Genomic DNA, 13,634 nt, shown 5'->3' with positions numbered 1-13,634 from the left:
TTATAAAAACAATTCGGACAATACAACACAAAGAGATTGGTGCCAAAAAGATTTTCACTACTTGTGCGTAGTAGTGAAAGTGGAAAGAAATTTTTAAAAGTCCAGCGGACACCTACAGGCTGTGTGTCCATGGATCGTGATGATGATGATGATTCGGATAATCGGTACAATCGACGAATTGCGCCAGCTGTAAGCGCACGTGCAGCTGCTCGCTCAACAGCGATGGTACCAGCGGCGCTCAGCGTGCGTCGTCTCTCCGTCTCTGGCAGCGCCTGCACGCCGGGGAGAGCCCCGAGGGAGCCATCCAGGCCGTCAAGTTGCTGAGCCGTCGCTGCACCTGCTGGGAGGAGTGCGTGATGCTTGCCAGGGTCAAGTTTGAGAAGTACTTCAACCACAAGGTGCGTGCGCGTGTGTGTGTGTGGCCGGATCGAGGGGGCTAAACGGGCGCGGCACGGGCTAGAGAAGAGATGGAGTGATGTGGTACAGGACGTGGAGCTGAGTGGACTTGCTGATGAATGGTACCAGCAGTGTCAAGATCGGCCTCAGTGGAGGAGGCTCGTGAAGGACGCTACTGGGCAGTTGGAGGCAGTCGCCCTCCAACAACAACGGAGGGCGGAGGAGCGACGCTCACGACAACGAGCCGAGCGCCGGGTGGCTAAAGTACAGCAAGTTGGTACAGTAGGGGGCAAAGGTGGTGCATCAGCCAGTCATCTCGGTCATTTCGGTCAGTCAACCCGTGGCACATGCTGGGTCTGCCCAGGACCTCCTGCCAGCGAGCGTTCGACACTTCAGGTGGCCTCAAGGTGCACATGGCCTGGCACAAGCGTCCTGGTGACGTCACCGCCACTTAGTGGCGAATGGCGGTTGTTGTTATTGTGTGTGCGGGGAGAGACGGTCGCTCACACCCTCAGCGTTTTGCAAGCCCTCTCTCTCAACATGAAATTGAATCTCGGTATTTTTTTAAAAGCGAAGTTTATTCTAATTTTTTGTTACTTAACCACCCCATGCCGGTGATGGTCACGGGTGTTGTTTGACCGTACCTCGCACCTCCGATCAGCACGGCTGGCTAAGTACGGTGCGAAAGAGGTTCAACGTACGTACATACACACCTCACCACGCGGGTCAGTGCGGCTTGGCGACGAGGGTTACTCTGGACCCGGTTCAAATGTCACTCGCCACGGGCGTAAGACGTGACTTGTAATCAAACCCAGGTTGCCAGCTACATAGCACAGTTTGATAAACACTGCGTAAACATATTTTTTCAAATATCGTGGTTATATTGTAAAAAAAATTTGCAGATCATCGCCTTTTTATATGCCTTTTTTTTACCGGCTCATAATTATCACTATGAAATGGCAGTGGCAAAATTAATGTCACCCTCTCATATACTGAGCATGTTTAGTCATTTAAAGGTAGAAAAATGCCAATTAGGGCATTGACAGGTCATTACTTAGACAAACAGTTACACACGTAATGTTCTTGTCCCTTGGTGACACTTGCCATGAAGGCTGCTTTGTTATCGGCCGTCATCTCTCCCCACTGCTGGTTGATGGCCTCCCCTCTTCGCCATTCCCTCGTCAGCCATTTGCGATGCCAAGATCCATCTCGCTGCTGCCAATGAGCTCATCTCATTGCTCCTCATCCGTAGTGGTCGTGTCTCTGTGGCACGTTTCCCTCCCGTGTGTCACCAGTCTCGTTAGCTATCACCCTATCTTGTGATGCGCGCTACCCACACCCAGATTTATATATCTTAACGGTAATTATTATTTAAATTTTGATTTAAAGCTTTCGTGACTGCAGGGATTCATATTCTTGCTTCTTTCGGTAAAGTCATGTAGAAGGGAAATAATCAAATAATATTAATATAAAACAATAAAAATTCTCACGACGTTTCGACTGCAACACAAGCAATCATAATCAGGTGTGAAATTCACAAAAAAAACATTTCTTGCTGTGAATTCCACACCTGATGATAATTGATTGTGTTGCAGTCGAAACGTCGTGAGAATTTTATTGTTTTATATTTATATTATTTTATTATTTCCCTTCTACGTGACTTTACCGAAAGAACCAAGAATATGGTAATTGTAATGTACCTAAACCACACGCGTGCGCTTGATTCCACCCTATAAACTATACATTAATATAAAATACCATTATATATTTTACCTGCCCTTTTGTAGACCATATGAGGCATTTGGTTTCGTTGGAAACTGATCCAGTAATCAAAGTGCTGTCAAACCAAGGCAAAGTTTAATTTGGGCACGATTTTTTTAATGTACATATAAAAAAGCATACAGTGGTACCCCGGAGATCGAACTTAATTCGTTCCAGAAGGCCATTCGAACACCGATTTGTTCGAACACCGAATTTATTTTCCCCATAAGAATTCATGTAAATGACATTAATTGGTTCCAGACATCAGAAATCTCTCATTATAAATCATTTTTACACGAAGTTTACAGTAATTACATGCATAAAATCATACAAAAAAACAAGAAACACAATAAATAAAGGGAATAAATGAATAAATATATGGAATAAATGAAATAAATGAACATTGAACTTCAATTTACCTGTAGTAAGGAGAGTTGTTGGCTTGAGTGGAAGGTGATGAGGAGGATGAGGTGGTTGCTGGTGTTATTGTTTGGAAGTGGAGTCCCATTTGTCTGGGCAAGCGTCCTGCACACTGCCCATACGCCTCTCAGCCGTACAGGTTCTTTCAAGTCGCGATTGCCCGTTTGACCTCCGAATTTCGTTCGGTTTCTGGGGCAAAAAATGTTCGGAAATATCGTTCGAACACCGATTTGTTCGAGTTCTGGTGCGTTCGATCTCCGAGGTTCTACTGTATATGTATATACATCGTTCACCATCACGGTCCAGTCAGGAGTGCAGCACAGTGGTTATTGTTCCACAATCTTGTCGGGGCCCAAAGGCACCTGTCGACCGTGCCTTGAGGGATGTGTGGTGCTACCCGAGCACATGCTGTCCGCGCCGTGGACATGTACGTATGTTGAACTTCTTTCGCACCGTACGTAGCCAACCGTGCTAATCGGAGGTGCAGGAACCCTCGCGTTCTTGTGGCTACGTCTGCCCGGGCGCCTTCCTCGTAGTTTTGAGCACAAATACTCCGCGTTAGTTTCAACTCTCTCCGTCCGACGGCCACCGTTAGGACTACGGCGGAGCGCCGTGTTCCAACAGCCCTGCGACGTAATTTTTTTTTTTTTTTATCTCCCTTCGCAAGAGCGGGCCTTTGTTTTGCGGCGTTGCGGCCGAGTGTGGTCGAATTGAACCACCGTGCCTTTTAGTCGTGCCCGTTCAGAGAGAGAGAGCGCTACCCTCTAAACACACACGACCGGTTGAGTGCCCGCAGCCAAGTCGGCGGGGATTGACTCGCACGGCCGCCGGTGTGTCTCCCTCTCCGCCGCCCGCAGGCTAAGCAGCTGCTGCACGCCTTCCCGTTGGACACGAGGCTGAAGGATGGCTGTGAGTGTGCGGCAACGCGACATCTGCACGACATCTGCACATGTTGTTGCCAACGCAAGAAAATGTATTTTCCGATTTAAAAAAAAAACGTGTTTGTTTGATTTCACTCCCCCGCCTTGCCTTTCCTCCCAGCATTGTTTTGGCAGTCTCCTAAGAGGCCACCCACCCCAGTCATCTTTGATCCCAGCATCCAACTGTAAGTTTACATCTTCTGAAATGTTGACTTGCGTCGTAATTTACGAGCGTTTATTATTTTGAACGCTTATTTATTTGTGTAAAGGTGACTCGGCTGCCGCTGTAAATATCCACGCTCTTTGGCCACGACTCTTAGCAGACGCTTGGGACTTTGGGAATGCACGTTCAGTTGTTCACTCCGTTGCATTAACACCGCACCATGGGTGAATGAGCTAGAGGGTTGGCACGGGCAGCAGTAGGTGGCAGGCTGGGTGGTGCAGCCTCGCAGCATTGACGGCCTGAGTTCAATTTTGAGTCTCGGGTGCCTTGCTGTGTGGATTGTGTTTGTTCTTGTCCCCCCTATATTCTGCACTGGTTCCGCGTGGGATGCCTCCGGTTTCCTCACATGGCAAAATGTCACCGGTATTGGCCAAACTTCCCACAGCTGAAAAATGACCTGCAAATTACTCAATTGGAATTTCACTTAACAACATCGCCTCCTAATGCGAAAGCTTGGCCAGGACCCTGCTGAAAAAGAGTGTGGAGGCTCTGTGAGGTGCTCCTGGGTAAGCAAACATAGTAGAAGAAGTTTGTCGTCTCATGCAACCAAAGCCTTGGTCTTGAGGCCCTCTTCTGGGAAGTTGTGATACCCCGACTGTAGAACCGAGAACTTCAAACAGTTTACAAAGCTCTGAAAATTATAACACACAGCCATTTGTAAATCCACTGTTGGTCAATGCCCACCCCCACAAATGCCATGTCGGGCATGGGGGATGGTTCGACTATACTTCACCATGCTGGTCAGTGCGAGTGCTTGAAAAGTGGAGTTGCCCAAGGATCAATTAAAATATCTCTCGGCGCTAACATTTTAACCGTGGCTGGGAATGAAACTCGGGGTCACCGGTTTCGTAGCACGGTGCGCTAATTCACTACCTCGCAAAAGCTCTTCATGTCGCCCGTGCATTTTACTGAAGCCTTGCGATTGTGGGGTTTGTCGCGTGGCCGCTAACCGGCGCTCGCCTCGCGGGTTCCGGCCTCGGTAATGACGCCGCAGCCCGCGCGCGTCGGGATGATTGATGACCGGGATGATTGATGGCTTTTGTGTTGCGTTCACGTGACGCCCGCGCGGAGTTTAATTGTGCGGTGTCACGTTGCAGGCACTTTAGTTTCGTTGTGAGCACGGCTCGCCTCTTTGCGGAGGTTTGTGGAATTCCGTACACCGAGCAGGTGAGTAAAAAAAAACGCTCTCGATGTCAAATCCAATTCTTTTTTCACCACCACCACCACCACCGTTCAAGCGTAAATGTAATGCTGCCCTTCTCACAGCATTGCCAGCCGTGTAATGTTCTTTATGCATTTTTGTATGTATTTGCAGAGTCTGTCCAAAGAATTTCTCCTAGAAAAGCTGGAAAGCATCACAGTGCCTGAATTTAGACCTTCCTCCAAGGTGAGCACCAGCAGTATTGCCTGATACAACATTTTTCAACTCGTTACATTAAATGGTCATCATCATCCATATTTTATCGACTGCTGCGCGAAGGGCCCTCCCTCTTGTCGTAACCACTCCACGTGGTCCTGCGATGCCCCTCACTCCCACACACGCCACTCCGCTTGATCCCCGTGCTCACTCCCACACACGACCTCCACTTGCTCCACCACCTCTGCCGTGGCCGTCCTCTCGCGTGTGATCCTTCCAAAGGCTGCCACTCCATCACCAGTCCTGACTATTGGCTGTCAATAAAAATTGAACATCTCATGCATTGTGACTCGTCATGCATTGTGACCCGTCATACGTTGTGGCATGTCGCCCGTAATACATTGTCATTGTATTTTCCGTAGTGAAATGCACTCAGACGAAATATTCCACGATGTGAAGTGAGTGAATGTTTGGTAGTGTTGGTCTGTCTGTAATTTGCCACTGCAGAGCAAAGGCCACTCTCATTTTCTCCCACGTCTTCCATCTCCCCAAGTTGCTCCTGTCGAGCGCTGGCTCGAATGTCGAACTATTAAACTAAACTATATTTTTTATTTTACCAGGTCCCACTGAGCATTATAGATTTTATTTCAGAAGCAACCTGGTCACAAATTATAGCCCAATTAAGTGACTTATGTGGAAATTGACAGGAGCCAAATACTCTAAACGCATGTTTCTAAATGTAGAGGGAAAAACCGGAGGACCCGGAGGGAAATCCACTCGACCGTGGGGAGAGAGAGACACACCGCAAACTCGTGTCGAGCAGCGGCTCCACAACTCTTCCGCTTATTTTCCCCGACAGCAAATTGAGACGGATGACGGCATCAAGAAGGTTGAGTTGGCCAAGCTGGCGCCGAGCGGAGAGGAGGAGAGCCGGGTGTGGCAGCTCCTGGACCGCACCATCAAGGAGGGCGCCATCTCAGAAGGTGATGCCCCCCTTCCCTAACCCCCCCCCCTCCACACAACTTCCCCTGCATATAGGGCCCAGCTAGCAGTAGCAGTGCCCGCACGACTGTTGCTGTGATCCTACAATACATCATACGATATTGCGTCAACGATAACTTAGCAATCGATCGTCGTCGCCGTCATTTTGGTGGTTCATATATTTTAAAATATATATTTTATTTCTGACAAAATACAAGAAAAACCGGCACACACATCCCCCGTGTAGGTCAACAATGGGTAGAATTGTACGGGCCAAATTTGCGTCCGTATTACATCATCATTTTTTTGTTTGGCTTTTAATCCGGGCCACCACTCCTCCACATTACCCCTGGATAACCAAGAGTTGGCTGTATAAGCAGGTGACCCACACGGTAAGCCGTGCTGTGCCGCCCCATGCGTGACACCATCCCCCTGTCCCCCCCCCGCCACTCGCACAGCCAACCTGCGCCTGAAGGCGCTGGAGTTCGAGAAGGATGACGACTGCAACGCCCACGTGGACTTCATCCTGGCGGCGTCGAACCTGCGTGCGTGCATGTACAGCATCGACCTGGCCGACCGCCCGCAGACCAAGCGCATCGCAGGCCGCATCATCCCGGCCATCGCCACCACCACCGCCGCCGTGTCCGGCCTGGTGAGCGCTCGCACCCTGCGTCGTCCCGCCCACTCGAGATGGGGCGCCACGGTGGCGAGATGTTAACTACCTCGCCTGGTATGCGGGAGGTCGTGGGTTCAATCATGACTTCACGCCTGTATATTTGGAGTTTGCGTGTTTTTCTCCCCGTGGTCGTGTGGATTTGTCTCCGGGTCCTCTGGGTTTTCCCGCCACATTTAGAATGAACGTGCGTTTAGAGTATTCTGCTGCTTAAAATGTCCACGTGATAAGCCACTTCGTTGAGCTATCGTGTGTGGCCAGTTCGCTTCTGAAACAGAACTGTATAGCTCAGTGGGCCTTACCTGGCGAAATAAATAGTTTCGTTTTTAGTTTAGAGGTGGGCGACATTGGCCGAGGTCGCTTTTGACGATGTTGACGTCGTGCGACCTCGACGTAGCTGCGAGTGACAGCGCCGCGCGTGTGTGCGCGTGTGCAGGTGGCACTGGAGCTGATCAAGGTGGCGCAGGGCCTGAAACTGGAGGACCTCAAGAACTGCTTCCTCAACCTGGGCATCCCCGTTCTGCTGCTCTCCGAGCCTGCGCCCGTGAAGAAGACGCCCATCCGGTGGGGAGAGACACTTGGGGACCGTATCCTTGTTGATTGTTTGGCGATGCTGCGTTGGCAGTGGTGCCACGTCTCGCCTGTGCTCATCCCTCTGCATTGGCTTCCAGTTCAAACCCGCGTTGAGTTTGCGGTCCTCCTCCTTGTGGCCAAGGCTTTGCATTGGCTTGCTCCACCATATATACCCAGGAGTTGATGCAGCCAAAAGCTGCTCCACTGAGATCTCCGAGATTTCTACTGGGTGCGTAAGCACGCCCCATGCGTCGCACCTGGAGTGACCAGCGGACATCCGGGATTCCCTGCCCTTTCATTATCAGAGTTGTTTCTTTTTGTTTGCATTTTGACTGCTTGTGTTGTGGTTATTGCAAACATGATGCCTTGTATGAAGGTGTCAGTTTTGTACCAGTTGAAAGGGTAAAAACCTATTACTATAATGGATGGAGACTTGAGTCCTGGCTGAAGACCCCACCATCTGTTTAACAAGGCCCTCCTCTCTTTCGAGTTCTCTATCTGGTCTCTTCAATCTTTCTCTCCCTGGTGACTTATTTTCCTCATTCATATGCATGGCTGTCTGAGATGCATTGTTAAAGGTCACCTTATCAATCTAAATTATTGTTTTTAATTAACGGAAATAATTTAACACATTTGTCAGTAGCACTGTGACTCTAAACTAAAATATCTATTTTAAAAAAGGAGACGTTTCAATAATCAAAACGGGTTTGTCTGTTACCCAATAGCTACAATTAGGTAATAATTCATCAGCCAATTTAAATACTGCTTATGAGAAAACACATTTTTTTCATGTAATTCTCTTATCAGGCCACACTCTCTACTCAACCTCTCTATATATATATTTTTAAGGCCAAAGTGTTATTGACGAATGTGAGTTTTATTTTCCCATGCCAAGGATTAAATAGGCATTCAAAATACCTTTGGTGGGCAACCACGTATTACTAAACTAAACTATATTTGTTTTGCCAGGCAAGGCCCCACTGAGCTACACAGCTCTTTTTCAGAAGCGACCTGGCCACACACGATAGCTCATCGAAGTGGCTTATCGCGTGGAAATTTATAGCAGCCAAATACTCCAAACGCACTTCGATTCTAAATGTGGAGGAAACAACTGGAGGACGTGGAGAAAAATCCATGTGACTCCAAGGTGAACATGCAAACTCGAAATATACAGCGGGAAGGCGTCAGGGTCTGGATCGAACCCACGACCTCCTGTGTACAAGGCGAGGTAGTTAACATCTCATAGCCACCGTGATGATGATGAGAGAGAGAGACGCAAACTCCAAATATACAGCAGCAGGCGTCAGGGTCTGGATCAAACCCACGACCTCCTGTGCACCAGGCGAGGTAGTTAATATCTCATAGCCACCGTGATGATGATGAGAGAGACGAAAACTCCAAATATACAGCAGCAGGCGTCAGGGTCTGGATCGAACCCACGACCTCCTGTGTACCAGGCGAGGTAGTTAATATCTCATAGCCACCGTGATGATGATGATGAGAGAGACGAAAACTCCAAATATACAGCAGCAGGCGTCAGGGTCTGGATCGAACCCACGACCTCCTGTGTACCAGGCGAGGTAGTTAACATCTCATAGCCACCGTGATGATGATGAGAGAGAGAGACGCAAACTCCAAATATACAGCAGCAGCAGGCGTCAGGGTCTGGATCGAACCCACGACCTCCTGTGCACCAGGCGAGGTATTGATACTCACCACAGTTACTGCAGGAAGGACCTTCGAGTGACATAAATTATTGAGCATGCTAAAACACAGCGTGGTTGCCCAGGTCCAAAATAATCCACCCAAGTTCCGAGTTAGCGTGGGTAATATTCTTGCAAGTGACGGATAAACATCATTTGCAGGCTCTTTCGCAGTGGTAGGTCTCATATGGCGGCCTTATGTGAAATGACATTGCGTGTCAGATGCAGCTTCAGGGGCTGTTGGTTTTCCCAGCCGTGGCTTAAAGGGCCGAAGCCGTTTAATTGACATTGCCGCCCCCCCCCCCCCCCCCGTCAGTGGCACTCTGTTTGTATGGGAAGGCAAGCATGAAATTAAATGAAGTTTCGTTTACAAACCATTTAACTCTAGATGTTGAATTCCCACTGTGTCAAGTTGAGTGCTGGTCGACGTCGCTTGCAGCCCCTTCGAATGCGGCCTCTTCATGCGTGTCTGCGAAATGGGTCCGGCGAACTAAATTACGTGTGAAGATTGTTTATTCTTCGAGGATTACGATGATTTATTCCGGCCGTCGTGGCTACGCACGCCTGTAAAATCCAGCACTGGTTGGCAGCGAGGGTTGGTGGGTCACATATGTTGTGAATCTTCCTTCGTGTGGGTATCGAGCTTGCCAATCCCTGGCTTGCCAGGAGAAGGCCATGCAGCGAACGACGACTCTACCTTTTCCATCTGGATGATAATAAGCAAATGATGAAACGTGCCAGGGAGTCACATTAAATCTCATCGGCCATGGGCTCTGGTGCCAATCGGGGCAGCAGCTCTCACTGAGATAACCGTCTTCCCCCCCAACCCCCACCTCGCCTCATTGTGCCGTCACCAGGGGCGACCTCTCCTTCACCATCTGGGACAAGTGGGAGATCCACGGCAGCGAGGACTTCACACTGCAGGACTTCATCAGGGCCGTGAAGGTGAGCTCTTGGCAGCTTCATTGCCCTTGCTATTGCACCAAGTTGCGTGCAGTCTGGACGATTTTCCCACACATCCCCGTAAGTGCCCCCCGTGTGTCCTCATCTTTCCTGATATGTCTCCATGCGTCTCCCCCGCGTCTCCCCCGCGTCTCCCCCGCGTCTCCCCCGCGTCTCCCCCGCGTCTCCCCCGCGTCTCCCCCGCGTCTCCCCCGCGTCTCCCCCGCGTCTCCCCCGAGTGTCCCTGACGTGTCCCTGACATGACCCCGTGTGTCCGCATGTGTAACCATTTGTCCTTGCGTTTCATTTTGCGTGTTCCCTTGTCTGTCCCCACGTGTTGTTATGTGTCCTAAACGTGTCCCCATGTGTTTACGATTTTTCCCCGACACATCCCTGTGTGTGTGTGTGTGTGCCGCTGACGTGCCGCCCCTCCCGCCCCCCACCGTCTCTCCCTGCAGGAGAAGTATGGAGTGGAGCCCACCATGGTGGTGCAGGGAGTTAAGATGGTGTACGTGCCTATCATGCCGGGCCACAGCAAGCGGCTCAAGCAGACGTGAGTGCCCTCCCCCAGCCTTCCTGGCACGGCAAAAGGGGATAGACGGGGCTGTGTTTACTCGTATGAGTAGAGATGTAATGATCCGTGTCATGATCCGTATCACAAACCGTGAGTCCATCCTTTATCAGTCGGTCCCCGTCTGTTCTCAGGACTCGGCGGTGGCCTTCCCATGGCCGGCCCCAATATTTCGCGTGACCGAATGTGTTCGTAGGGCCACACACCATCTAGTGGCAGAATTGGGGGAGAAATATTCACATAAGGAACCCATTCTGAATTTTCTTTTCAATAAAAAATTACCAAGTTCGCAGGATAGATTTTGAGAAGTGGCTGGCTGCAGGGTGACGTAATAGCTCACGGCTATAATCGGGATAATTGGCATGATGTGGGGTTGTCTCAAGATTTGTGTTGTTTTTCCTCTGCTTTGGAGCATCTTGTTTTTATAGTTTTTCTTCGTACAGTATCGTTTGCTCCATTAACCTGTCAAGCATATCATATTCCTGTGGAGGGAGCTGGTAGGAACGTTTGGTTGCTCGGTCAATGGCCTGCAGGGTCAACGGCGGCGTGGTGTATTCCGCAAATATGGCCGACTGTGAGGGCGGGCACAAGCCGGCGTGAGAAGGTTAAACGTTGAGTTTTATAAGGGCACCACGGGGTGACCAGCCCCTCCCCACCCAGCCCCACCCCTCCCACCCAGCCCCTCCCCACCCAGCCCCACCCTCCCCACCCTCCCCTCCCCACCCAGCCCCTCCCCACCCTCCCCTCCCCACCCAGCCCCTCCCCACCCAGCCCCTCCCTCCCCACCCAGCCCCTCCCCACCCTCCCCACCCAGCCCCTCCCCACCCTCCCCACCCAGCCCCTCCCTGCACGACGGACGGACACAATAATCCCCTGTGGGCCGGTGGAACCAGGTGGTTCCTACCAGTATATTGTAAAAAATAAATTAAATTAATGATTTGAACATGCATAAGTTGATCGTAAGAATCACTTTCATCATTTTCTCAGAATCAGAATATTTATTTATCCTGGAGGAATCCGATGAGCTATGAAGCTCTTCTTCACAGCTAAACCAGCTGTATGTCGAGGCCCTTACAAAATCTGCTCTTGCTCCTGCACGGCTTGTCAGTGGCCCTTCATTCACAACATTTCACAATTTAATATAACGTTCAATATTCTCAGGAGTGGAGCGGTTGTGCTTAGCGGTGGTGCCAGCGGTCGGCCCACGGCGCTACGAACTCGGCTCCGAGAACAAGTCCCACTCGCAAGATCAAAAAGCTGTGGCGAATATTTGAACCGGTCCTGGTGCTCCGCTAGGTTTACTCAGCCTTAAATGAGGACCTGGTGCAGTGTGTGGACGTCAGCGGTGGGGGGGACAACGGCAGCCGGGTGTGGTTTTGGCCACCCGCCCCTCACTTGCCGTGTGTCGGCCTGCATAGGTGCTCGCTAACAGCACTTGCCCCGTTGAAAGGCTATATGGGAGATCTTTGCATTCGTGTGTCTTGTGTGTGTGCGCCCAGCATGAACAAGCTGCTAAAGCAAACGGAGCGACGGTACGTGGACCTCACGCTGTCCTTTGCACCGGAGACGCCAGGGGAGGATGACCTCCCAGGACCGCCGGTGCGATACTTCCTGTGCCGAGCGGCCGACTGAACGGAGAGAGGAGACTGTGGCCAGCGAACTGTGGCGGCCGGTCGCCCGCCCGCCCGCCCGGGGTGCACTAACACCCCCCCCCCTCTCCCTCCCCCACCACCACCGCCCCCTTTCCCGTCTCCTCCTCCGTGTCGCCCTAATATTGAAGCGACCCACACCGGACAAATCTCGATGGACGATTCGTAGACACAGCAGCAGTACCCCCGTGTATGTGCGAAGCACTCTTCTTGACCGTTGTTGTAGGGAAGTAACAAAAGCACTGTGAGGTCGGCGTGTCGACCAGCCCTCAAAATTGACACGAGACTAACGGGCGAGGCATTAATGCAACTCTTAACTCGTAAATATTTCAGTACATCTGGAGGAATTTATTGAGAGATTTTGACTTATTGTTGATTTCTTAGAGCACTTTAGAGAACAAAATTCTAACACGATCCTAAATACCACGAAACTCGAATGACGGGATTTACTTAGCTGCCGATTTAAAACAGAAATACTAATTGTAAACAATCTCGTATGGTCGCCTGCGTCGTGTTAGAGAAAGAGACAAACATCATCATCGACTTAGACCGCCGGCGAGTTCACACCCCAGCAAGTCGTTGTTACACTCTGCTCGCGCCGTGAACATTTAAACAAATGCGCACGTGCATTTGAGCAACACATGTTCTATCAACACATCACAACTCATTGAATAATTTCCAGCAGTTTTATTGGATGCAGGCCTCCACATACCACGTCAGTCTTGGAGGTTATTTGTTTGACCATACTTCACCACGCAGGTCAGTGTGGGTTGCTGAAAGGGTGGGGGGGGGGGGGACCAGAACAGGTTCGAATGCCACTCGCCACTTGCGTTTATCCGTGGCCGGGAATTTAACTCGGACTCGGCAAGTTCGTGGTGTGGTTTACTAACTATTGCGCAACTCTTCTCCCACACACACACGCGCACATCTACAATGCTGTATATGCACAGACTGCTGATATAAATACGTTTGAATGGGAAGATAACAGGCAACGGCGTGACACGACGAGCTGAACTATACGGTGGGCATATTATACGGAACCTCCACCCCCCCCCCCCGCCACTCTCCTGCTCGTGCATCCAGCCAAAGAGGAGACGCACCATACCGTGTGCGGACGGCCCACGAGGTCGTGCAGCTGTGCGCGTGCGCTGCTGCATAAAGGACGGTTGTTTGTGACTCCTTCGCGAAACGTGATATCTGAGTTTAGTGAGCCACAGTGTGTAGCGTGGTTTTGCACTGCCTTAAAACACGAATGTTCCGTGCCATCGCCCGCCGTGGTTTTGCTCCCGTGTATTCATCGTCGCCATCATCTCCGCAGCGAAGTGAACGGAATTAAAGTGTTGCTTACGAGCCCGGACCCGAGCTTTCACTGCTTGTTGTCGAGGTGTCGTCGGGGGTGGCGCAGCAGGTCAGCCGCCACACTCCCTTGGTTCGGTGCTTTGTTCGTCGCAATCGTGGGGCGTTG

At 50.7% G+C, this 13,634-nt stretch overlaps 1 protein-coding gene across 2 annotated transcripts in view; it reads left to right on the top strand.

The window, feature by feature from the left end:
* The window catches only part of LOC144731578 (ubiquitin-like modifier-activating enzyme 6), a 41,422-nt gene extending 27,903 nt beyond the window's left edge, over positions 1-13,519 (top strand). For both annotated transcript variants that reach the window (XM_078612730.1, XM_078612731.1), the window contains exons 23-33: positions 270-398; positions 3,435-3,486; positions 3,619-3,682; positions 4,818-4,887; positions 5,036-5,107; positions 5,937-6,060; positions 6,517-6,710; positions 7,168-7,295; positions 9,865-9,952; positions 10,408-10,502; positions 12,020-13,519. In XM_078612730.1, the coding sequence (XP_078468856.1) occupies positions 270-398; positions 3,435-3,486; positions 3,619-3,682; positions 4,818-4,887; positions 5,036-5,107; positions 5,937-6,060; positions 6,517-6,710; positions 7,168-7,295; positions 9,865-9,952; positions 10,408-10,502; positions 12,020-12,152 (1,149 nt within the window). In that variant the 3' untranslated portion in view covers positions 12,153-13,519. The remainder of the gene's footprint in view (positions 1-269; positions 399-3,434; positions 3,487-3,618; positions 3,683-4,817; positions 4,888-5,035; positions 5,108-5,936; positions 6,061-6,516; positions 6,711-7,167; positions 7,296-9,864; positions 9,953-10,407; positions 10,503-12,019) is intronic.
* The last annotated feature ends 115 nt before the right edge of the window (positions 13,520-13,634 follow it).

This window comes from Lampetra planeri, chromosome 39, assembly GCF_965212315.1.
Source record: "Lampetra planeri chromosome 39, kcLamPlan1.2.h2, whole genome shotgun sequence".
NCBI lineage: Eukaryota > Metazoa > Chordata > Hyperoartia > Petromyzontiformes > Petromyzontidae > Lampetra > Lampetra planeri.
The sequence above is the reverse complement of the archived record's forward strand: the minus strand, read 5'-3'. Positions and strand labels throughout refer to the sequence as shown.